Raw genomic sequence first — 24,968 nt, 5'->3', positions numbered from 1 at the left:
ATAGCATTTTCAAGGACGTGTCTGTGCGGTGGTCGTGGCATCCTCCCCTCGGATCGAGGTGCTTGCTGCCGCTTCGTGGGCTCTCAAGGCTTGCCTGCTTCTTCTGCTCCTTTGGCCTGTGTCCGCCTTCACCCACCGCCTCCTTCCCCAACACCCATATTATTTCTTTCCCTCTGCCCCCGTTCCTCATTTTCTTCTTCCGTCCTTGGTGTGGAAGGTGGCACCAGCTGTGTCTCCAGCTGGATCTGGTCACCAGTGAAGGAAGGCAAACCTGCCCCCATTCCTCACCTTGAGCCTGCTTACATAGGGGTCGAGTTCATCCATATAATATCACAAGTCATTTGGGTGTTCTGGGGGCGGATAAAGCCCGACCAGGCGGCCGGCACCCCAGACTGCGTGCGAGGGCTGGCGGTGGCTGACGTTGCCATCGTCTGGTCTTAGACTCATCCAGCGGGTTTGTCCGGGAGTTTGGATTCAGGTCTGAGTGCCCGAGTGCAGAATTGACAGCGTGGGTTTGAATATTTATTTGCATCTTGCATCATGCTTTTAATTACTCCCTGTGGAATAACAACTTCCTCTTGGTTACGCAGCACAGCTTCACGTGCAGCTGTTTCTGAAGGACTGCGAGCCCTGGTTTTGGAAGATCCTTTTCTGAATGAGTCCCCTGAGCCCACCCGTCTCCTCGGTGCAGCTTGGGCAGCACCTGAAGGCAGAGGAGACGAGGGCCCCGGGGGAGCCTGCCGCGGGAGACGGACCAGGCTCAGCCGAGGTAACCCTGGGCGCATCTCTGCTTGGTAGGAGAAGCTGCAAAGCCGGACGATTTGGACTTCTGTGGTGCTGCAGCCCATTGCTGTCACGCTGCAGATGTTTGTGTAGTGCTTTCGGTTTCAGGCCAATGCTTGGGTGCTGTGAAGCGGCGTGAAAACACCGTAACTAGTGTTTCAGGGCTTGTTGCGGTGACGCTGGCGGTGTTTCGTAGTTGTTCCCTTTCTGCACGGCTGTGTCGTGGAAGGTGGGACGTTGGGTGCGTGTCCCTGCATCCTTAGAGTGAAACCATCGAGGTTTTCCTCAACAGGATACCTAGACGAGCGCTTTGGTGAGATAGAGGCAGCCGGTGGCTTTTTGGGGGGTGGGAGATTTTCCTCATGTCCCTGATTAATAGTCCTTTTTGCCTCTTCATGGGTTTTTGCTTTAAGCAGAAAACTCTCAAGAAATTGAAGTACTGTAGTGAGACCTACAGAGGGTACGTAAAATTACCTCGTTTTTTTTCTTTTTTACTGACACCTGCTACAATATCACTTTTCAAAAAGTTTTAAATAAAAAAAATACCGCTGCAGTCAGTGGCAGTCCATTTCTGCTCTTCTTTGAGACCGTAAGGACCATAATCGATAAAGGGAAAATCCGTTGTGTGTTTCTGTAGTGTCCATGATCTCTTAAGTGCTGCATGACAATACGTTGAACAGTTCCATTGAAATGTATGTGCAGTTGCGTTTTCCAGAACACTTTACAGCACACGGCGTGGAAGGTGTCCATTAGCAGAGGGTCTGAAAGGCTCTCCTGCCTGCTGTGGACGAGGCCAGCGTGCCGCCGCCGAGGCTCGACTCCTGCTTATGCCAGTGGCCGTAGCTGCTTTACTCTCTAAACAAATTTCGCTCTTCCCAAAGGGGATACGGAAACCTCTTTGTATTTTGAGGGCGCTGACGTCGTGGGTAGCTGCAGAACGTTTGGACGCCGAAACGTTGCAGCTTCTGCTGTTGGAGGGTGGAAGGTGAGCTATCGAACGTGTGTCCTGGTTTTGTAGGGAGCTGAAACATCTGTAGAAATTCAGTGAGTCCCGAGAGCTGCTTCAACGTGGCAGTCAGCGAGTTAGCCCTGATGTTTGTGTGCCAGCTTGTTCTGCTTCAATGCAAGGGGTTTCAGACCTGTTGGGCTGCAGTTCAGCACTTCCAAAATGCCATTTTTATCCCTCCTCTTCAGGAACTTCTGGGTTTTTTTTTAAAACGCCTAGCAACTGTGCAAGGAAGGAGCATGTATGCTTAGGATCGAATAACAAGTCAGCCTGAGGAGGTGCCTGCAAGCAGAATGAAATCCGTTGCTTCGACAAAAATGTGTAAAATCTGCTGCACCACGGATGTTCAGGTGGGGTTTCGTGGAGAGGGAGATGTTGGAAAGATAACTTATGTGCGCAACACTCGGGGCCTGGCTGCTTCATAGTGTTCGGTGCTTGCCAGCTGTAATTCTCCCTGCGATTTGGCAGCGTCTCTTTGGATCATGAGTGCCACCTCCCTGGGGAAGCTTAGCCAGTGCTTGCCAGGGCTCCGGTTCTCCTCCCGTAACCCCCTTACTGTCGCGCCGGGGAGGCTTTCAGGAGGCTTTTCTCACCGAGGATTTTGTGCAAGTTGGGTGCTTTACGTTCTCTTTGTGCCTTGGAAAATTCCCTCTTAAGTCCGTTGTAGCCTATATTTCAGTAATTTGGGCGTTCTCTGTGTTGTCAAGCAAGAAGCAGAACTGCAGTATCCCCAAAATAAGTCTTAACCCAATACCATGTTGTGCTGTTTGAATTTCGGGGTGTGCTGTGAAGTGTCTCATAAAAACAAACAAAAAAGATCGGGTACTCTGCTGGAAGAAATACAGTGCTTGGAACTTAACAAAAGTATGAAATGGCAGTTTTCCAGCTGAAACTTGATGGAAGCTTGAAACCAAACCGGACTATAAAATATAACTGGAAATGTTTGTTGAAATCTTGCTGTCGTAGCCCTGATGGTCCTTATTATTTAAAAAAAAAGAAGGAAAAAAAGGAAAAAGGAAAGGAAAAGGGGAAAAAGTGGTGGTGTTTGAGGAGATGATATTTTATCAGCGGTTATGTGGCTTTTTTTTTGTCTCACAGTTTTGGGCATAAGCTTTCTCCATTAGATCTGAAGGACTTCAGCTCTGTAACAGCAAATTCTTGTCCTTTTTGAATTCCAGTAAAATAACTAAATATAAAGATACGGAAAGAATGGGATGCTTGTAAGTCGTAATCCGAAAGCGAAGATCCTTGTGTTGGTGTTGCACAGCTAATGGTTACGGTGTATGAGTAGCGTGTGTCTACGAGGAGTTACATTTTTAACCTGAAAAGTGGAAATGAGTTTTCAAACACTAGTTCTGTGGCTACAGCTAACTTATTTTAGTTGGGAAGTAGAATATTATCTGTACCTTCAATAAACTGACTTATTTTCTTGTTTGCCCTGTCGGGGTAAATGGGAAAGGACCAGTATGTAAAAACGCTGCTGCCTGGCAGGTTGTTCCCTGTGGGGTGCGAAACTTCTGGAGTGGTTTGTGGGGCAGGGGACCCGTGTGGGTGCCGAGTGTCTGCGGGTGAAGACGGCTGCGAGTGCTGGCTGCGTGATGTTTGGGAGCTGTGCTGCTTGGGTGACCGTGCAGTGATATATTTTTGGGAATAGGGGAGAGAATATAAGCCTCTTGCTAGACTAGTTCTTGGGGTCTGCCCGTCGCAATGTCAGGAATCGCATTTGAGAAACATTACTGAGCCTTGAAGCGTGTCTGGGTTTAAAGGAGGCTAGAACATATACTCTGTGCGCTTCCCTACCATAAAGTGAAAAAAGAACGCTTTATATAAAAACCGTATTTGGCCAGTACTATTGGTCTTCATGCTGCCTTGCAGACTCTTCTGTATTAAGATCTTCTCGTCTTGCATCCAAGTTATTTTTCCACTTGATTTTGGGGCGGGTGTGCTGTGGCTGGTTTGATGCGCTGCTGTGGACTGCCGCGTGTTGCACCGCGCCGGACTGAAGCTGCGGGTCACGGGGCTGGTCGCTCCGGACCCCGTCACGGGGAGAGGACGGAGGAGGTCCTGCAGCCGTCGGCCGCTCGAGCGCCTTCGCTGCCGTGTGTCTGGGAACCCTGACTCCTCTCCACTTCTCGTCAGCGTGGACTTCGGCTGTAGCTCCTTGAGCACGGTCTGTGGCCATCTCACCTTGGAAAATGTCATCCAAGAAGCAGCCTACTTCTTTAACGAAAAGGGGGCCCGCAGGGATGCTCTGCTCCTAGACCTCTCCTAGAGGAGCTGGCCGTGAGGACAGCTTTGGCTGTGATCCAGTTTAGAGGTTTTGGCAGGAGGTGGCTTTAGAGTCTTCATCCAAGACTGCTGTTTTCAGGACGAAAACGGTGTCAGATCTGTTCTTAACGCTGAAGCAGCCTCCGTGATGAAAACCACCTGCATTTATTCTGGCTGTTTCACTCTGGGTCATGCGTTAGTCACACTGGGGCTTCCCTTTGTGCTGGGAGGGCCGGATGGATGGAGTGAACCTGGCTGTACGTTGTTGAAGATTTGCTAACCTGCGGATGGCCCGTAGACGCCTTGGAGTCATCGCTTACCAGCTACGCAGGTATGTTTTAAAAACAAGGCTCTAGCTCAGCTGACGCTCCTGCGCAGAGCCGTGCTAGTCAGCCAGTTTCACCACCCTGGATTTCCAAAGAGGGCGGAAATGCCAGAGGAGCTGCCGGTTGTGTTTCAGTATGGAAACGGCTGTAAATAACTGAATTTAGTCTGGAAAACGCAGAAAGCTTAAAAACCAGTAGCAAAACCCCCTTAACTGTCTGTTGCATGGCACAGTCACAAACCGCCTGAAAATTTGGTCTTTTGCATTTTCAAGTTAGGCTGCTTTCTGTCAAAAGATGAACCTGAAAAGGAGCTGGAAGTGTTTGTGAAGAAGCTCTTGGCTGTTAGAGACTCGTGTGGTGGTTGTGCTTCAGGACCAGGGAAGAAGTGACTTCTTAACAGAAAGTTAAAATGGAAATTACAAAAGGTTTAGGAGGAACAAAGCAACCCAGCGAAAGCAAGGTCTGACTTGCATCTCGGCATTTACTGTATTTTTACATGATGAAGCATCTTAAAGAAGTAGGGATTTCAGGAGAAAAGCACTGAAATGTCCATGATCCCAGTAAACTGGCCGGTCAGGCTGCTTTGGTCTGAACCTGCGCTCTCCCGATGGCTCGTGCCATCCTCCTGACCGGGCGGCTGAGCAATCTGCGGCGCTGCTGGAGATCCCGTTTCTGGATAACCACACCTGAAAAATCGTTGTCGTCGTCGGGAGTTGGCGGGCACGCTCGCGTGGCCTCCCTGCCGTGGGGACAAGGAAGAGGAGCCACACTCGAGCAAAGCTACGATGGGGTGGTATTGTACAAGAGGATAAAACCCAGCCTGTTGGGTGACTAAATGGGAGGTGCGCCCGGACCGGGAGCTGTCTGAGGCCCGTGGTCAGCGTCACGAGAGGTGCAAATCCAAGTGGCGTTCGGGAACGTGACCGGCGATTGTGCAGGGCTTGGGCTGGCATTGCTGTGGGTCCTCTCCTGAATCCCGGATGGCTCACGCCGGGCATGTCTCCCTGGATTTGAAGCAGAGGTGTCTAGGCTGGGAGGAGGGAGAAGCAGCACGTAACTTTGGAAGCAGGAGCGGGTTTTGGGAAATCCAAGGTGTAGTCTGTCTCTTAAATAGGCCGGTTATTTAACGCGTCACAGGTTTGCCCCCGTGAGGCAGGGAAGAGTCAAACCCTCTGAGAAGAGCGGCATGGCTGTTCTGAGGGACGCTGGGGTCGGTCTGGCTGCCTGCGTCCTCCCGGGCTCGCCCTCGGGTGTCTGCAGGCGGGGGAGGCCTGCCTTGCCTCGCGCGGCCCCTCGGGGACTCGGGCGTACCGGCCTTTCCGTCCTCGCCTGTCCCCACGCAGCTGTTTGCTTCCAGCAGCCATAGCCGGCACGGACCCAGCCTGCAGGCAGACAGCTAGAGGGAAAAAATGGCAATGTCAACAAAACTGTTTAAATGGGAGTTTACTGTTTGAGGGGCGGGGGGTGGTCTGAGAGCTGTGGTTGCATATTAATAGTTATCAGGAAGAGCTGCTTCTCGGCTCTTAGGAAGTAGAGCAAGGTGGTGTGGCATACCGAAAAGATGCTATCTGTTGGAAACGTAACCCACTTTCACCCTGCAAGCGGTTGTAGGCCTGCTGCTGAATTCCCCTCCAGATACAGGGAAAGCCCTGCAGGTAAGAAAGGGCCTGTGCGGGTTGGGGAACTAACACCGCCTTGGCAGTGACTGCTCAGAAACCTGTTTCCCCGTGGAATTTGTAGGAAACCTGAATAGTGCGAACAGGTCAGTGCCCAGCGTTGGCACGTTTGCTTCCCCTGCTGTGTCCTCGCTTTTGTGCACAGAAACTTGCTGGTGACTCCTCTCTGTGCAAGAGCTTTCCCTGTCGCTGTCTCGCGTCGTCCTAAGAAGTTTTTAATGTGAATTTGCCCCCAGCCAAAATGGGACCTGGTTTGCCAGAGATGATTTAGCAACCTAACAATTGGTAATTCCAGTAGTGTTGTCAACAGGCTTGTTTGCTGACTGGTAAATGTGACTTGGCTTGTTTTAACACAATTCCTTAAAACTATACCCAACGTGATTAATATTGCAAAGTGCGCCCGGGAAGAGGGAGGGAGGATGAGGTTTTCCCATTGATGCAGCGGATAACTGGGAGGAAGTAACTAAGAAAATATGTTTCTAATAATGAGTTGTGATTTACTGGTGCTACCAGTGACAGCTGAGCAGAATTTGTGCTAAACAACATTTCTTTTGGCTTTTGGAGGACCGAACAGGGCTGGCAGTGCCTTTGGCTGCATCCGTGTGCTCGCCGCATCGCGCTGCCGGAGCCGCTCGTCGCGGTCGGTACCTGCTTCGAGTCGCGCCTGCGGTTACGGCTGTGGCGGTGCAAAAGCTCCCAGTGCGGTTTTAGGATGGGGAGCATGAACACAGCAGTCTGCTCCTGGAATTAATTTCACCTCACCAGGGAAGATGGTTTTGAGTCAGCCCGTGCAGTGTGAATTACCCCTACCGCCAGCCTGCACCCACAGCTACCTTTCATGCAAGTAGTTCAAAACCAACAACTTCCTGCTGTTTCCACAAGAAATAAATAAGCTTTTCCCCCATTTTGTGGATGGAGACACTGAAGCGATAATAAGACTTAGATAAAAACCACAAGTTGCTTTGTGGGACAGGGATGCAGCCCTACGGCTGTTGGCTCCTGGTCTCGAGTCCGCCCGCCCTGCCTGCGCGACCTCGTCTCCTAACGCCTTTTTGCTCGTTGGTACCGCAGGAAAAAAAGGCGCTCCTGCTCCTTTGTCGGAAAGGAAAACAAGGTGCAGGAGCGAGGGAGCATCAGCTGTTTGCTTGAAGCCCTTTGCTCATGGGCTGACTCTCGGGAGCAGGTCTTCCTCGGGACTTCGGCCTCCCTGTGCTCTTTTCCGTCTTGTCTTCTCTGCGGCCCGCGAGGTCCGTGTGCGGGCGGCTGGACCGGCTCGGGCTCCGTAATGGCACTAACGAGCCTGGGCACTTTGTGGATATCCTCGGCCTTTGTTCTTCCATCGGAGAGCCAGATGTTTCCAGAGTTCCCTCTCGTGGCTTTTTTGTTTCCCCCAGCACTTGGAACGCGCATTTCTGCTTGATTTTTGTTTAAATGTGCACGTACCCGGGGAGTAGGAGCAGCACGCACAGTGTTTATGCGTACGATGACTGCCAAAACTCTTCTCACAAATACCAGTTTTAGAAGGTTGTACAAGGCCTTTACCAGGGTATATGCCGGCCAGGTACTGACGGGGAAAACTAGTTGCAAATGAGTGTAGAAGTTGAGGTGGAACAGCTCTGCCCTGCCTTGATTGCCATCTGAGTAACGAGGTCTTTCTCCTCGCAAGACACAGCACCGTGTTCTCATTGGATCTGCTAGAAATAAATAAGGATTTCTTCAGTCACCTGAACAGTTCAAAGCCATTAGAACTTCTTGCATTGCAAGTGTTAGGTGTTTTCATGCTTATTGTGTGGAAAACACCAGGAGAGAGGTCTTCAGCTGCTTGTTCCCCTCTCCTGTCCCTCCTCCAGGAAAACCAACATGAAAAAATCCACCCGATCTGCCCTCTCGAGCAAACCCGAGGAGCTCTCCTGCAATATGCCTTACAAGTATGTTTTGCTTCCCTAAAGTCTTCTGACCACCTCTGTGTAGCTGACGTGAGCTGTGGAAATTCCTGGTAAAGCAGGAGAAATGGGCTGCGTTTTTCTTATTTCTAGAAATCCCCTTTATGTAAAGCATCTGCAGCGGCAAACCGTTTCTTTAATCAGTGGTAGATGACTGTGGGGGATTTTTAATCTAATAAATGAAATACTGGAACATCTCGCTTCTGGAGATAGGCTTTTCTGGCAAGCACATCTGATTCTGTTAACAACAGTCCCAGAAACAAGGTTTTATTCAGAAGCCGAGTGTGGTTACTCACGAGCTGAGGATGAAATCAGCTGTGATTGATGTTTGCCTCCACTTGAGTTTTGCACTGTGGTGGGCTGAGTGGCATAAGCCGTGGGGAACGATGAATTATTCAAGAAGAGGTGATACTCATGAGGACGTAAGGACATCAGCTACAAGCGTCTGTGTGCCTGTCAGTACGTAAGCATCCCGGGACGGCAGTGAATCCGTTAACGCGCTGTATCAGCCCGGTGTACAAAAGTGCCAGGGAAACCCGTAACGTCGCCGGGTTCGTACGCTGCTTTCCGGCGTTACTGGTGAAACGTGATGGCGCGCGTTACCTTGCTGGAAGGATGTCAGACCAGAGCATGGAATATCATCTCCCCGGGGCCCGCGTGAGTACGTGTCAAAGAACAACAAAGAACCCAGACAAGCCCTAAAACAATTCAAGTCTTAGTGTTCGGCTTGTGCTGGTAGATTTCCCAGTTTCTCTAAAACCATCTATTGTTCCAGACCAGCTTGGCCGTACAGCCCTTGCCTAATGCAAACAGCTCGCCTGGTGTTTGTTTGCCTTTCCTCAAACCGCCGCCGAGGACACGACCGAGCTGGGCTGCGGAGAGCACGAGATGCTGCCTGGAGCCCTGGGGTGGAGCGGCAGCCCCCGCCGGCCCGGTCAGCCTTGACCCCTGCGCCGGGGACGCGTGCCGCCTGCTCCAGCCCGAGAGGGACGACTTCTGCGGTTCCCTGCTCCTGCGCTAGCGCTGGGCTGGGGGGGCCCCGAGCCCCCCGCCACCCAGGAAGGGAGCCGTCGCCTCCGAGGGGGAGAGGAGGGGAGCGGGAGGAGCGGGCTGATGCTCAAGGGCGACGCAGTTGGCTGCCCTTCAGGGGAGAAAGAGGCAAGCGGACAGCGAGAAGTGAACGTAGGTAAATAAATGCTTTTATGACCGTACACTTAAAATGCAATGGCAAAAGGCACGTGGATTATCTTAATTGAGCCACTAAAAATCTTAATTGAGCCACTAAACCCTTCTGTTAAGTGATTTACGTGCTGTTTATGAAACCCAGCCATTGCTAATAGCACCATGGTTTATGTGTTGAAAGAACATTTCATTTTTCCCTGAAGATGTTTGTATGTCGCATACTGCACCCTGAACTTAAAGGTGTAGAAAATCCTCTTGGTTATCCGCTCACCTGTTGGTGTGGTTTCATCTGTACAGAGGGGGAGACTGGTTGCAGTCACGTCAGACAGCATGGAGAATTGGAGGAAGGAATGGGGTATAGAAATGGCGTTGAAAAATAGCATTGTCTCTTTTATAAAGCTACAAAATTATGCTTTCAAGGGTTCCACCAGTATCTGAACCTTGATTTGTTTTCAGATGAGGGCTGAAAACCTTGGAGCTCTTCTGTGAATGCTGACTCCAACTTTGTATGCATTCTGGTTTGATTTTTTTTTAAGCAGTTAAAGAAGAAATTACAATTGTTTTGTTTGGTTTCTGGGTTTGGTTTTGTTTTTTTTTTTTCCCCAAGATCAGTGCCCAGCCCTCTTGCAATTCACTTGAAGTCTGCGAGCCCCGCGCCTGGCAGGGTTACGTGTTTCGTGGGCTGGGATACGACGAAATCCAAACCAGCGCTCTTAGTTGGCCCGTGCACTGGAGGTTCTCTCTCTGGACAGAGCGAGGCGAGCCTCTGGAGCGGGGATGTTGTGGGAAAGCCTTGCTCTGCTGGCTCCCAGCCGGGTACCTGGAGTATTGACGTAACGGCTAAATGATGCTTTTTTCTCTCCTTTCCTTTGTTTTTTTCAGTTACAGTTGGTTTATTCAATGTTTGTCCTTATTTGTGTACCATTGGATCTGGTGATTGTGGAAGGGATGTGCCTGCCCCTGTGAGGAGATGCTGTGGGGATGGGGAGGGAGAAGTGCCCTGAACCGTCAAAGCTCAGCTTAGCTTTGCTGATCTCTGGAAAAAGGGCGGTCTTGTGCCTGGGCTTTGGTTTTTCAAGTGAAATAGCCGCTAGGTGGTAAGCTCGCTCCTTCCCCCGCAGCAGCAATGGCTCGGGAAGGCGGCTGGCCAGGGTTGCTCCCTGCTCCTTTTTGAGTTGTATTCTCCGGGTGCGATGTCTTTGTGGTGCTGGTGGAGCCGGAGCCAAGCCTCCCGTCCGACGGCGGGAAGAAATGCTGCCGGAACTTCTACCACGCTCTGATTCGGGAAGCGTTGGACCTGCGTGCTGGAAGGGCTGCTCCGAGCCCCCGCGTCCTGGCTGGGGGCTTGGTGGATGCAAGCGTGGTGGTGCCGGTGCCGGGGCTCGCCGGTGCCGGGGCTCGCCGGTGCCGGGGCTCGCCGGTGCCGCTCCTCTGGCTGCTGCCCCTGCGGAGGGGAAGGGGCGACCGCGCTGGTGCCGCGGTGGCACTAGGACGGGTGCTGCGGCGAGGCTGGGGGAGCAGATTTGCTGGGCGTGCTGGTGGTGTCGAAGCATGAAATGGGGAGAAGAGCCTGCCGCGCCCGGTGTTGATTGAAAAGCGCTGCGAGGGCTGAAGCTGCCCTCACGGCAGAGGCTGGGGCTGGGTTTGCTCTGCAGGATGGCAGCGGGGTGCTCCGGCTTCCTGGTGGCGAGTGCTGTCATCTGAGTCACTTCCAGGCGTCGCGGGGCCGACCCCGACAGGTTTTGCTTCCCTTTGCTTGACTGCGAAGGGAAGAACCAGGACGGACTGAAACAGGCAGAGGAGGTGGATTGGGAGCAGCTGGAGGAGGATGGCTTCTCGCTCACGCAAGCGTTGGGTGCACCAGGAGCCTTTTGGTACGTACGGCTGCTGCGGGCGCGTCCCGGGCAGCGCCCCTGACCTGGTAGGAAAGAAGCAGCCGTTGCCCGATGAAGTATTGCCGTAAATTAACAACGTAGATAAACATGAGAACAGTCTCTTTTTTTTGTTTTTTTCTTTTTTGGTGCACATGCTTTAGCCTGGAAAGGCATTGCTCACCCGTAGAGGGAGCGTTCTTGTAAGAAAAAGTGACTTAAACCTGTATCTCCAGGACTGCTTTAGGACTTGGGAGGGAAGCGAGCACTGAATATCATCTTCTGTGTCCTTCTTGTGCTGCACACATGCTTGTGTTACTTGGTCTCTGCTGCGACTGGAAGGCGGTGTGCTTGTTGGCTTGTTTTTGCTTTTTTAAGCTGTAAATGAGAACAAACTTGGGGATGGATGGGGGGAGCAGGAGGTGACATTGCTCCAATTTTCAAACAGGGACTTCTGGCTGCCGGCGCTGGCAGTGTCGTGCCTTCTGCTGGCTGAGGGACTCGGCCCCTGGCAGGGCTACGAATTTATGCTTTTTGTGCAAAGCAAGTATGTGAATACAGACACATTTTAAACCTCCCCTCCCACATATATATACATACACACACAGAGTCTTACTGGAAAATACCTATAAAGCCGTGTTATGCTGCAGACGAGCCCGGCGACACACAAGCACAGAGTTTCCTTAGTTCTCTGCCGGGGGTAAACGCGCCATCCCTGCTCCTGGGCTGGGAGCTGGTATCCGCTGTGCTCCCTGGAAGCAGCTTACCGGAGGTGCACCACTTCAATGAGATGTCATTATTTTTATTTTTAGCTGGCAAATAACAGCTTTGAATTCCTCAGTTTCTCCTGCCTTCGGTTCTCCGGGCACGCTGATGGAGAACTGCAGCCTGTGCCGTCTCTGTGCTTTTGGTGTGCTAAAGGCATTGCTGCTGCAGGGCGGCGTGCGGCAGCTCACGGGCCTTCCCGAGCAGCCCGTTCCCCTCCGCCAGTGCTCGACACGTTCTTTACTGATGTATTCTGCACCAGTTTAATGAGTAAACAGGGCTTAAAAGTTAAGTAACATCGTGTTCCACAGAGAAGGGCTCAGCGAAGAGCGCAGCGCGTCGCTTCGTACAGTGCCAAGACTGTTTTTGTGTGGTGTGGTGGCTTTTTTTTGTAATAGGAAGTGCTTTCTGCAGAGTGTGTAACTCATACTGTTTGCAAGTGCTGGCTGGCTTTTTCCCTTCCTGAAATAAGGCTGAGCTGCATATTTGGTTCCTCTGTAATTCTCTTGAAAAATATGTATGTTTGCAAGAGAAAAGCGGACATGGCCTATCTTCTCATTATAATGAAAAGATTTCCACTTTCAGGTTGCAAGAGCTGTTTTTGAGGCTGACACCTGAATTTTTTTTCCAATTTAGTTTATTATTATGTTTTCAGAGCTTGTGCTTTTGTAGTTTCCCTGCCATCCCAGAGCAGAGGAGGAGAGATGACGGGTCTTGTGTTGTGGTCTGGCACGGGCAGTTCCTTGAGATGGGTAGGTCCGGCAGCAGGTCAAGGGGACTTAATTAGGATTATTTACGAAGTTTAATAGCACACTTCAGATTGCATTTTGCAGCTTCATGTGCAGGTGGTTAAGAATCATCTTCACTTAGGTTGTTCTGACAGTTTGCCTACATCTTGGAGAAGTACAGGTAGGTGAGCTTGGCACATCTGGAGAGCATCACAGCTGCATTTCTGCGGTGAGGATCCTTCCTCCGTTGGGCTTTGCCCAAAGCTCCAGCAGTAAGGACAAGGACACCGTGGGAGGTGAAATGGTCAAAAAAAGAAAAAGAAGAGTCATTGCAAACCTGTTGAGAGCAGATATGGAGATTATTTAGGAAATACATCGGCAGATGTCACTTGCCTTGTCTAACGTGGTGTTGACCTGAGTCATTTTTTACCTGCTGTTAGTGTGGATTTCTAATTGCTGTGTCTGTAGTGATCAGCAGATAGAAATTAATTCACAGTCTTTGTGGGAAATACCGGGAGAAAAAGGAAATACCTTGAGAAGGAGAAAAAGGAAATACCTTGAGAGGCTTTTTAGACCAAGAACTTAGAAATATAATTGGTTTTCCATAGAGAAAAACATTATCTGAGGCATTTGGGCTGCTCTTGTGTGTGAGATCATAGTCGCAGAAGTTAGTGTTAGCTTGTACATGATTATCACATAGTGGACTTTGTATGACACTTGATTTTCAAAATGATCCCAGTCGCAGCTCCAGCGGAGCTCTGATGCTCCTGAGTGAAAGCCGCGGCGGTGGGTGACATGGGACAGTGCACCTGAGCTATGGCAGCTGAGACGGGAGCTGTTTCTAGTTTTTGGGGTGGTTGCTTGCAGTTTGTCGGTCTCATGGTCTTGATTAAGCCTGTCTCGTGGCTGGCAGCTGGTTATTCAAAATCCAGTTTGAGCCTTTTTCCAGCAGGCAGCGGATTGAGGAGTAGAGGATGTGTGTGTAGGATCCCGTATTATGGAAGGATTTTCCTCTGTGAGGCTTAGCTTGGGTGTGCAAAGTTTTCTAAACCTGTTTTCTTTTAAGAACCCGGGCACCCTAATGCTGCTGTGTTTGTATGTCTTTCCAGTTGAGTTCAGATGCCATACTGGGACTTGATGTTTGTTTCTGGCGTGTGGCAATATGAAATGTAGTGCAAACGCTTTGCTTGGAGTTGTGAACATCCAGTTTTGTCCTGTTCTAGCCCAAACTTCAGGTGGTATCGCTGCATTTCTCCTTCATGTGGGAAGAGCAGTGCGGCCTCCTGGTCTTCAGGACAAAGTGTCAAGTGGGCGTCCGTCCAGTTGGCTTAGAGAACGAGTCTTCATGCTTGTGCTCTAAAAGTGTTCCCTTTGCTCCCAGGTTTGGAGGCGCTGGCCATGGATCAGAAAGGCTATCGACGGGGGAGTTTCCAGAGCAGCACTAGTGATGAAGATATGCTGGAAATAGCAGGAGCATCTCTGGACTTCTCCATGGCAGACGATGACCCGCCACTCGACAGGGAGATGGGAGGTAATACCCGTGCATCTCTTCGCTTTCTGTTTTTCATAATGGCTTTCGGTAGGATTTCATGTTAGTATTTTCTGTATGGGTCCCACTGGCCCCTGCCGAGGGTGGGAGTCCAGCGTTTTGCGGCACCAGTATGAATAGTTTGCAGGATTCTGCGCTGCATTGCATCCATGAGTAGGCTTCTGCAGAACAGCTGAACGCTTGCTCATGTGCCACATTTGGCTCCCAGCATTGCTTTGTAACGGAGGCTGGTGGGAGGCGCGTGTTCTGTGCGAAGTAGAAAATCTCCTTAAAATAAATGGCAATTGTAAGAAGCGTGTGAGTGACTGTTGTGGTGGGGAGGCACTGCTTGTCCATCTCCAGCAACCGAGCTGCCTGATCTCAGGCTCTGTGCATCCAGTAACCTGTCAGAGGGGAAAACTGTTCTCTTAGCCATCTGTGTGGTTACTTTGCTATTAAATGTAGCATATCTTTTCCCACCGCTTTGCTTTGAGGGCTTCTGGATTGTCCTGTCTGGAGTTTTCAGAAATAGCTGGCCGTGCCACGAGGAGGTGTCGTAAGTGTGATGGGCAGGGCAGAGCAATTCCTAAGGGTTTGTGATATGAGCAGAGACTCCCCCCTCCCCTTCCCTTCTTCCGTACTTGTAATGTTAAAGGTTGTCTGTTGTGGAGAGGATCTCAAAATGTAACGGCACGAAGGGGTTTGGTGCTGAGCTTGCACACAGCCTGAGACGCTGGGCTTCCCCTGCCACCGCTCGTCTGTCCGGAGAGGGTCTGTTGCTGTCTGAGCCTGAGGTTGTGAAATCAATGGTGGAGGGATGAATCTGCGTGGTTTTGCTGAGCTTTGGCACTAGCCAGCAACATCTGCCTGATTTTTCTCTTCCGTGAATTATCATAAGTTAGCTTAAAAGCAAAAATACTTAATTTCGGACAGCAGACTGCAAGTCTGCATGACTTCCCATAAACCTTCTCGTCCTCTTCTTCCCCCACCCCTGTTTACTGTAGGGCAAAAATTAAAAAAAAATCCCTAAACCCGGTGGCAGAGGGGAGGGTTCCCCTGAAGGCGGCGCTCTCTGTCGGCAGGGTGCTTACGTCCGCAGGGCCGGGGGTTGACTCAGAAGTAAAAGAGGAAATTTAAAAGGGGAAAGAGTTGCTTGCCCAAATACCGTTTTCAGTTCACTCTACAAATTTCCCCTACTGACTTCAGGAAATGTTTGCTGGCAGATGTTTGGGTGCCAGGCACGCAGCCCGGGTGCGGTGGCACAGGCTTGGCTGGAGCTGGAGAGGTGGTAACTGAGGTTCTCCCATGGTGGAGTTGGCTGCAGACCTCTGGCTGGGACCTGCTGCTTTTGCTGTCTGTGTGTTGTCGGACGGGGGTGACTTAGTGCCACCTTTTGGAACCAGAACCCAGCCCTCTCCTATCACCTTCTCCAAGACTGTCAAACTCTCCTGCAAGAGTGGTGGCATCTCAAGTTGAAAAAGCAGCCAAAAGGAGCTGATGGGTCCTGTCAAGTGACCAGAGGAGGAAGGGTCACCTGCTGCGTGGTAGATATGTAAATCTGGAGTGCATTTGGCAGCCGGTGCTCTCTGTGCTTTCCTTACGAGCCCTTGACTAGTGAGTGACAGGACTTCCGTACTGTGTCAGGTCCCCGATGGGAACCACCAGCCTTGCCAGCACCCAACACAGGATGCTTGTGTTGAAAAATGTGCTTCACGTGGGATCTAGGCTGAGTGTGAAACTTTGCTCCTAACTGGTATTTGCAAGAATGCACCTGCTTCCCAAAGCTCTTTAAGAGCTTGGGCCAAAATGTAGATATTCTAAGCACTTCAGGCTTCTTTCAGTCAAAACGATTTAAAATGGACTGCGGTGGCTTTTCACGCCTGCTGCTGTGCTGTTTGCGTTATTGAAAACTCACTATGAGTAGCACGTTCTCTAACTCTTATCTTCTCTGGTTTGGACTTCAGCATTTCGTCAATAAAAGGTAACAGATAAGACTTTCCTTGATTATTTTTTTTATTTCTTTCCCCTCCTGCCCCGCTGTTAAGTTGTGCTTGGGAATCAAACTTGGCTTTTTGATAGAATCCCCTGATACTTCTCTAGTTTTCCTTGTTGTACTGAGGTGATGGTATTACGCCAGGCAGCAAGTGAATCTTAGCAGTGCTTTCTCAAAGTTGTTGTCAAAGCATAGATTTTAATCTTGGCCAAAAGGTTGATGGGGTGGCACAGTTGCTTTAAGGATACAGTGGTGCTTCCCAGAAGTTGTTTCATCTTCTTGGCATCACCTCCTTTCTGTGCCGCAGTAAAGGTGACCAGAACTACACGTGATGTTCAAGGTGCATTTGCACAGAAGTAAATCTTTTCTGCTTCTCAGTTTAAGGGATTAAAAAAAGCTATTTCCTTGTTGACTCTTCTCAAGTATTGAGCAACTGCTTGCAGAGCTTCATCCGCAGACACTTGAATTTTTAAGTCAGACATGCTGACTTAGAGCACGACATTGTTTACAGTTGTTCCCCCCGCCCCGTGCCTTGCTTTGGCGTTGAGTGTTGTCTTCTCTCTTGTAGCCCAGCTGTAGTCCTTCAGAGCCAGCCGAAGAGCTGCTGGCTACCCAGCACAAGTTACAGTAAGCGTAGGCACCACTTTTCCAGACCACTTACAAATACATTGAATAGCCCAGTACAAGCAGAAATGAATGGGATTCCACTGTTGCCTTCCTCCTGTTTTGAAAATGTAGGAATTTATGCCTTTAACATCCTGTGTCTTCAGCCAGTTGCTTTTCTGTGAGAGAACTTTCCCTGTTCCTCCCCGAGAGCTTAATTTGCTTAAGACCTTCTAAAGGAAATTCTGTCCAAAGCTTCCTGGATACCCAAGTACATGGTCAGTTAGATTATATCTGCGGTCCTGTTGATTTTTTTTTTTTTTGAAGAAATATAAGGTTTACGAGGCCTGATTCCTTTAGCAAGATCTCTGTTGGAACAGCTGCCTTACCAGATAGTATCTCCTAGATGAGGGGTTGCTTCTGTCAAGTGGTTTGTTATGAGGGTAAGCTGTGCTGATTAATTTCTTGATACCCCTTTCCAAAAATGCTAAAATGCAAATGGTTTCCTCTGAATAGGTTAAAGTAGTTCTGGTTGGGTGTATAAGTTAGGCAGCGATGCCAGCTTGTTTTGTGCTTTTCTTTAGTGGCCCTTTCTCCGCTCATTGCAGCGGTGAGGCAGACACTGGGCTCGGGAGGAACAAGGTGTAATGCCTGGGCATCACGGTAGTCTCTGGATGTGCTTTAAAATGTGGGTAACAAAGGCAGGACTGTGGTCCCCACTTCTTTCGGAGGAAGAACATTAAAAATGTTTCAGTGGCTGGCAGGTCTCCTTTTTGCTGGAGGATTTAAGAAGTTTTTTTCTCCTTGAGCTCTAAGGGCAAGAATTGCAGTAGCAACAAATAGCACCCAAAAGTGCAGCAGGGTTAGCGAAGCTTAGTTTCATATGGATTTTTGTTTTTATCGGCTAGCCCCGTCCTTGTCTGTGCTCTCCAGGCAGACTTGCTCTATGCGGTGGGCAGTGGAGGCGGGTGGCGTAGCTGGTTGCAATATTGGGGCTGGCCACTGGCTGCTGCTCTCGGAAGGATTAAAAACCTTTCCTTGGTTTGCTGGCCAGCGGGTTTCACTCAACGGCTGCACCTCTGGCAGGTGAGTCTAATTGACCCACCCATTAGAAGTGCTAAAGGACCAACCTCTGAGAATGATCCCTGAGCTGGGAGATACCTCCCCTGGCTTTTTTCTTCAGCCGCCTTCCTCCTTGACCTCCAGGCTGTCAGAGCAGCCCCGGCCAGCATGTTGGGTGAGGCCAAAGTCAAGGCTTGCCAGGGTGTAGTGTTTCAGACTGGCCAGACAATGTTTAAATGACAAGCTATCACTAGCAAATTGGAGCCAGAAGAACTTAATCACCAGCCCCTTTGAGCCCTTATGTACATTGAGTGGCAAGATAAAGAGTGCTCATGGGCCCCGGAGGGGTTGGGGAAAGCGCTCTGAAGTACTGCCTGTGCAGGGCGGACAAAGGAAAAGTTCATTGCCTGCCTTCCGGAGAGGCAGTGAGCAAAGAGCATTGCTGCTGGCCATTGAGCAAGGAAAATGCCAACTGGGTGGGCAAAGAAAGGTTTTTCTGGTACATCTGTGAGTGACCCACCAATGGCAGGACACCCCACTGATAAATGTGTGTTTTCCTGTGCCAAACTTGGCTTGGTCCAGACTTGAAAACGTGCGGGTGCAGGGCAGGGTATGTGCCAGGAGCATCACCGGTCTGATGGTTAACTGGGCGCTTGTGGCGGGGGCGTCCCCCGCAGACTGGCTGGGTGAGGTGGTTAAGTGCTGGGTTTGCCAGATCTTTGGGGTTGGAATTGGGGGTGAAGGGGATCTGGAGGTCTGAGTGTACAGCTTTAACCTGCCTGACTTGTGGTGCTTATGAGAGCAAACCGCATTAGCAACGAGCTGTTCTCCATCTTAAAGCCCTTGCGCAGTCAGCTTCAGCTGGCTGCAATGCTGAGTCTGTGCAGCGCAGCGAATGGGCCGATTTTAGTCCTGGGGAATATATTCTGCCAGATAAAATGTCATGAGTGCTGCCCGAGCGGCTCCGCTCGCGGCTTTGGGGTGCAGCCTCCGTTCTGGGCGCATCGGCAGTCACGGTCCCTGGACGCAGCCAGCTTCCTCTGCCCTTGCCTGCCTGCAAGTGTGAACCTCTGCCTGTGCCGCTCAAATCCTGCCCCTTCCAGCGAGGTGCAAGGGCTGGCTCATGTGACGGCCGACGGTGACGACACGCCGGGCGTGCGGGGAGGGCCCGGCGCTGCCGCGGGCTCGTCTTTGGCCAAGTCCGGAGGAAAAGGATGCAGCAAGTGCCGCTGTAAGGGGAAAGAGCGCTCGCCGTCCCTCGATCCGCGCGGCCATGGGACGGGTGGGCTCCCGGAGGCGCTCCCGCGGGAGGAGGAGTGGCTGAGCGAGGGTGAGGAGACCCCTTCCAGGGAGGAGAGGGTCGCGAGCCAAGGGGGAACGCGTCTGTCTGCGGGCGCGCGTTGAGGAGGCTGCGGGGCAGCAAACTGCTCCCGCTCCTCTGCTGGGACGAAGGGGTGGTTGGGCAGGGTGAGCAGCCGGGGTGGTCTGCTGGATTTCTGCTGTGTAATGGTCGGTTGTTTACTGCCAGAAGGTCTCCCTTTTGTCTGCAAAAGCCTTTCTTTTTCCATGTTTGCTAGAGCAAGGGGAGCGGTGTGGGGGCAGCCCTCGCCCAGGTGCCGTTGCTGTCGTCTTGCTGTGCTGGCAGGACAGTTAGTAAAGCCCTGTGGGTTTGCTGTGCTGCGAATGACAGACGCCTGCCACTTTAACAAGCACGGCCTTTTCTTTTTTTTTTTTATACCAGGCAGACTCTCTAAAGTGGAGCATTAACCCATCTTGGGGAGAAGAGGTGATCAAAACGCTAACAGATCTGTGTTTAAAAAATGAACTGTGCTTCTCTGACAGGGTCGCGTTGCTGTCTGTAGGCATTAAATACTGATTTAGAGATCCATACGTTTGGAACTGGGGAGACCTGTACGATCATCTTGCCTGTGTTCTGACAAGGCATTACTGAGCTCATTTTCTTCCTTTATTCCTACCTGGTTATCCTAGGATCCTGGATTTGCAACAAGCCAGGGAAATAGGATCTTGATAAATATTTATGGCTGTCAGCCATTTTATAGTTTGGAATTATATATAAGGACATTTTCTCATTATCTTCTGTCAAATGAACAGCGTATCCGCTTACACGGCTGTGAAATTGCCGCGTGTGGCTGGAGGTCTTGGGGTTCTGATTTTGTAGTACAAACCCCTGCTGCTTTAGGGACGGCTGGGCTGCATGGGGTCAGCGTCTGGAGAGCAGGATCAGTCTCCAAACGGCACCTGGCTGGTCCTGAGCGTGCAAGTCAGGTCAGACCGTCCCTTCTGCGCTTGGCCTCGTCGCGAGATCCCCCCTGCCGCTGCCGGCTGCGGTAGGGACGGGATCAGGCGGGCTGGTACCTGTGGGACTTTGGGGTACCGCTGAGGACGCGATGTCCTGCACCCCTCCTGCGCTGACTTTGTGCCCTCAGGGTCTCGTCCGTGGTGCTCTGCGGCCGCTCTGAGCTGGGAGAGAGTTCCCAGGACAGCTGAAAGTCCCTGAAAGTTATTCCAGACGAGTGAGCAAGGAACGACCCTGATCTCACCTTCTTGCAGAAAATACTTCTCAAAGTAGTCTGTTAGCTAGGTTTAACACTGCTTTGTTAATACTGCGTTTTTTTAGGACAACTGTATCTTTTTGTCTTTAGGAAAGATTGCGGTAGGTTCATCAAAATAAAACTGAGCAGGCAGTGAAAGCCTGCTGTCTGCGGCATGGAGACAGGAGTTGTTGTTGCACTTCTAGAGGAGTTGTCATTCCTGTAGAAACAAAAGCAAAGTCTTCTGGCGGGGCCGCTTGGCTTTGAGAGGTGAGTGTGCAGGAGATAGTCGTTCATCTTCCATTTCTCAAGGCAGACTCAGTGTTGTCTTCTGCATCGCTGGGCTTGGTAGAAACCCGTCACCCACACTTAGCAAAGCCTCAAAGACCCCCCCCACCAGAGCCACCTCATTACTTGGATCTGAAGCCGCTGTAAAAGTGATGCGGCCACGGTGGTTCCCTTGTCTGGGGGACAGAGCTAAAACGAATGCCTGGAGAGATGCTGGCCTTCCATAAAGCTGTTACCAACAGTCGTTAACCACCAAATTTACGTTTCAACTTCTCCAGAAAAGCAGCCACTATCTAAGCGAGGATGTTAAAAGTCCACTGTAATGTGAGAGGGGACCCTGGAAATGGGAATTGGAGCGAGGTGAGCAAGCTGGTGGCCGCGGTGAGAATGTCTGGTATGCCGCAGAGCGGCCCAGCTGGGCGTCGGGATGCTGTGCGCTCTGGGAGGTAGTGGCACGCTTGCAGCCCGGTGCCACCATCGAGCTGACGCTCTGATCAAAGCCTGGCTGGCCTCCCTGGTGCAGTTGTTCTGCTACGGTCATGGTCTCCAGGTCCGTGACCTTTGCTGTGAAGATCTGCAGCTCTGAGCTGTAGGTGTGACTTGTTTGAGCTGTGGTTGACTGGGATGGTGCCTTGTCTTGTCCCCTATATCAAATAACTGCTTCAGAGTGGGTTTAGTGCCTTGAGCGGCTGTGGGGAAGCACTCGTCCAGACGCCTGTGTACCGGTAAGCAGGCTTGCAGGAGGAGTTGTAGGTGTCTCAGCGCTGTACGTGCTGAACCTGGTTGTCTATGGTTATTAGGATGATCTCTTCAAGGAAGTTTTGGTCTGTCGGATTTGTAGAACAGTGCTTGGGATTATTTCCAGTGGGAATATTTGAATGGGGAAGTCTCTGAAAGCATTGACGCCAGTTTATGTATTTCCAGGCTGTTGGCCTCATAAGTGCAAAAATGTTGTTAAAAACAGAGTAATTCCTCGAGACTCTCAGCAAGCGTGCCCCGTTTGCTTTACCATGCAAGTCGGGCAGGTGGGGCTCACCGTCTGTACGCTCACCGCTTGGGAAGATCTCTGGAGAACTTCAGTTAATCTTTTTTTGTCCCAGATGAAGCAAGGAGCCTTTTTTAAGTGGGTTATTTTGTGCTAGTTGTCAGTTATGCTACATGACTCATCTTGTTTTCCTGCAGCTTTTCTCTGTTAAGAGGCAGCTGTGCCAGTCTGGGAAATGGGCTTGGGAAGACATCAGAGGTCTCTCCTCCCCTCTCTTGCTTTAGATGATGGGGTAGAGAGCAATTGTTTGAATTCCTTACTTCTCCCTGTCTGAAGACATCTTTGCCCTGGTGGTATCTACAACCTAAATATGCTAAGTGAAATATTAAGCATTATCCTTCTGTATGGGAATTTTAATATTCCTCTTCCCCACCACCTTTCCACTCTGTTCCATGTCAATTAATCTGTCAAGAAAACTGCTTGATTTCCTTGGTTAAAGTTTAAAAGTCCTTTGTTTTGTTTTTTCCTCGATGTGTTTCAACACCTTCTTCAGACTGCTTGCAAGGGCTCCATTTTTAAAGGAGCAAGTGTTACATTAATGGGGGTTTTAAAGGTTCTTTTCAGGTTAAAGATGCTCAATATTTTGTTCTAGGAGGAAATGAAAGCAGGCATAGATTCATGGATGTTTTCCAGGTGGAAGAGATTTAAATGCATTTCCCAGGGCAGATAAAATCCGCTGGGGTCCCAGGCTTCTGCCCCGGCTGCCGCAAGGGCAGGCTGTGCTCTGCTCCTCCTGCCCAGCCGCCCTCTGCTCCGGGGTGCCGGGGTGCCCCGGGGCGCTCCGGCGGGAGGTGGCACCTAGCAGGCGGACGGGTTGGAAGGAGGCAGGGGCCGAACGTCAACTTGGCTGGGAGCTGGCCGTAAACTGAGCGCTGGGGATGTGGAGGCAACATCAACCCGCCAGATCTGACCCGTTGGACACGATGATCTTTAAAGGTCCCTTCCAACCCAAATCGTTCAACGATTCTATGATTAATGGGTTTATTTTCTTGGCAGATGATGGCGGAACTGGGGGAACGAGGCCTGAGAGGCTTTGCTTGGGAGCATGGCTTGTACCATGCGAAGCCCTTGTATGTTGTCTTCAGATGGACCTGGCCAAGCCTCGTCATGCTGTAGATTAAGCATTTTCTGTAGGCCCTCGCGTTACCCTGCCCCACAGCCTTGGTCTGCGCTCCTAACTGTGAAGAAACTGTCTTGTGACCGAAATTTTGGGAACATACATCTACACTAAGCACCATTTTCCATGGGCTGGAGCAGGTTAGACAGAAGGTCGAGTGGTTTGGCCGAGTTTGTTTCACCTGAAGGGAGGCTGTGAGCCCCGATTTGGTGTCTTCCCCAGCCCCCATTTGGTACCCCTTTCTGCTTTTCAGGCCCTCCTGGCCCCGCCACCGGCGATGGGGGAGTCGGATGCTTTGCTTCCCGCATCTCCCTGCTCCCATCCATAGCCCTCCTGCCCTTCCTGCCTTCATCTTCGCTCGATCCACCTGGGACTCCCTTCAGCTCTGCTGGGGGTCTCCAATAGTCACCTTCTCCTCTCCTCTCTGCTTTCCTTAAATGGCAAAATACTGTCATGGCAAGTCCTGGATTTAGGGAGAAGTTAACGTCTAGATGCTAGTGTTGATTTACTTTGGTTCTTGAACAGTCGTTTCCAGGAACGCCCCATCTCTATGTGAACTGCTGGAGCTGGGGAAGGGTGTACCCGTGCTGCCCAGGTCACCCCTGGGAGGCTTGCCTGGGGTATTTAGCTCAAGGAACAGCTCGTTGGCTCTTTGCTTCCACTGAAATCTGTGGTTTTCCCCCTAAGGTAGTGTTTTGGTGATGTGTTTGGGTGTTTTGTTTTTTTTTTTTTTTTTCCTAAAAAGGAGGAAAACTAAGAAATGCTCAATTTTCCCCCTTCCTTCCCCACCAGGATTTTCCTCATATAATGGAGGAGGGATGAACGGCACAAGCACAATGATGGATTTCCTGGAGGAACCTCTTCCTGGTGTGGGCACCTACGAAGATTTTAACACTATAGATTGGGTGCGAGAGAAGTCCAGGGACCGGGACAGGCACAGAGAGGTAAAACTTCTTACTACTCCTTGCTGGCACTGAAGGCAGAATCATTAACTTGCTAGAGCTAATCTTCGTTCTGATTGCCAGACTAGGGAGGCACTTACTAGAGGGACACCTAGGATGGAGGGATTGCCCTTAGGATGGCACCGAGACCCTCTCCGCAGGATCTTCAGTTTGAGGAAAAGGAACACTAAATTCAATGTGTTGCAGTTTACCATTTGCTACTTCTCTTCTGAAGGCTTCTATTTATTTAAAAAGCTTTAGTGGGTTTCTGATACACATCTTAAATGCCTTAATGGCACGTTTTCTTATGCCATGTTAAACTTGCTTGAGACTGAAGCATAGCAAAACCTGCAGTCCTACTCGTGGAAGGTGCGTGCATTATTTGGAGGAATTACATTGCTATTGCATGTAACGGAAGAATCTAAGCACCCACGATCCCGTTTATTGATAAAGAAACAGGCTATTTTTCTGCTCACGCAATTGCACTTGTGAATGATGTTCTTTCTCTTGGAATTTTTTTGTGCTGCGTGTTTGAGAAAACTAAGTGCAATTCTTTCAGAATTCATTCCCAGGACTTCACTGCTCTCTGCAATTAAAGGAATCTGCTTAGGAAGCAAGGGATGCTTTAAATAAAGTACTGTTGTCCCCAGCATGCTCCTGATTCACGAGAAACCCTTGCTGGCAGAACTCTGTAGGGTGATGACTGAACTCAACTTGTCTATTTGCTTGCCAAAATATTCTTTAATTATTTTTTTCCCCAAGCCTCACAGAACAACTTGTGTCTTAATAACAGTGCACACAGTCCCTGCTCAGTGTGTGAGTACACACAATACAGTGTAATGCCCAAACTGGAGCAAGTACAGACCCAATTAAGGGGCTCCACAGCCCCAGTACCTCCTGCCCAAAAAACTGTTCCCATCGATGGATTATGAGTACAAACCCAGAAGACTTCCAACACGCATGCCCCCGTGCACAGGTGCATGTATACAAAGATGGTGCCCATCAGCGTGGAACAGGACTATCTATTTCCGATCTGCAGAGAGGTGCTTGTGTAAAAAGCCCACTTCTGTCTTTACCGAAAGAAGTTGAAATCAGGTCAAGGCAGAAGTTACTGCTGGCCAAAGAGGTGTAGGGTTGGTCCAATGAAAAGAAATATAAAGGAAATAGTTTTGGCACCCACCCCAACCCCTGCCTTGGTTCGGTGGCACTTCTACTCATGATCAGGGTGGCATTTGAAAGGCAAAAATCCTGAGAAAAACTGAACGACGCTCATTCAGGCAGAAAGGATTCT

The 24,968-nt window shown here is 50.4% G+C and overlaps 1 protein-coding gene across 15 annotated transcripts in view; it reads left to right on the top strand.

Annotated features, from left to right (window-relative positions):
* LOC142087865 (H(+)/Cl(-) exchange transporter 5) overlaps nucleotides 1-24,968 on the top strand; it is a 41,908-nt gene that overhangs the window by 2,432 nt on the left and 14,508 nt on the right. For 5 of the 15 annotated variants that reach the window (XM_075162605.1, XM_075162602.1, XM_075162601.1 and 2 more), the window contains 2 exons: nucleotides 13,930-14,079; nucleotides 23,529-23,680. In XM_075162605.1, the coding sequence (XP_075018706.1) occupies nucleotides 13,947-14,079; nucleotides 23,529-23,680 (285 nt within the window). In that variant the 5' untranslated portion in view covers nucleotides 13,930-13,946. Of the gene's footprint in view, nucleotides 1-590; nucleotides 770-10,976; nucleotides 11,059-13,929; nucleotides 14,080-18,890; nucleotides 19,065-22,854; nucleotides 22,877-23,528; nucleotides 23,681-24,968 lie in introns of those variants that run through there. The other 10 variants (XM_075162613.1, XM_075162611.1, XM_075162609.1 and 7 more) reach the window with 8 other exon arrangements.

Source organism: Calonectris borealis, chromosome 13, assembly GCF_964195595.1.
Source record: "Calonectris borealis chromosome 13, bCalBor7.hap1.2, whole genome shotgun sequence".
NCBI lineage: Eukaryota > Metazoa > Chordata > Aves > Procellariiformes > Procellariidae > Calonectris > Calonectris borealis.
Note: the sequence above shows the minus strand (reverse complement) of the source record. Positions and strands in the feature narration are given on the sequence as shown.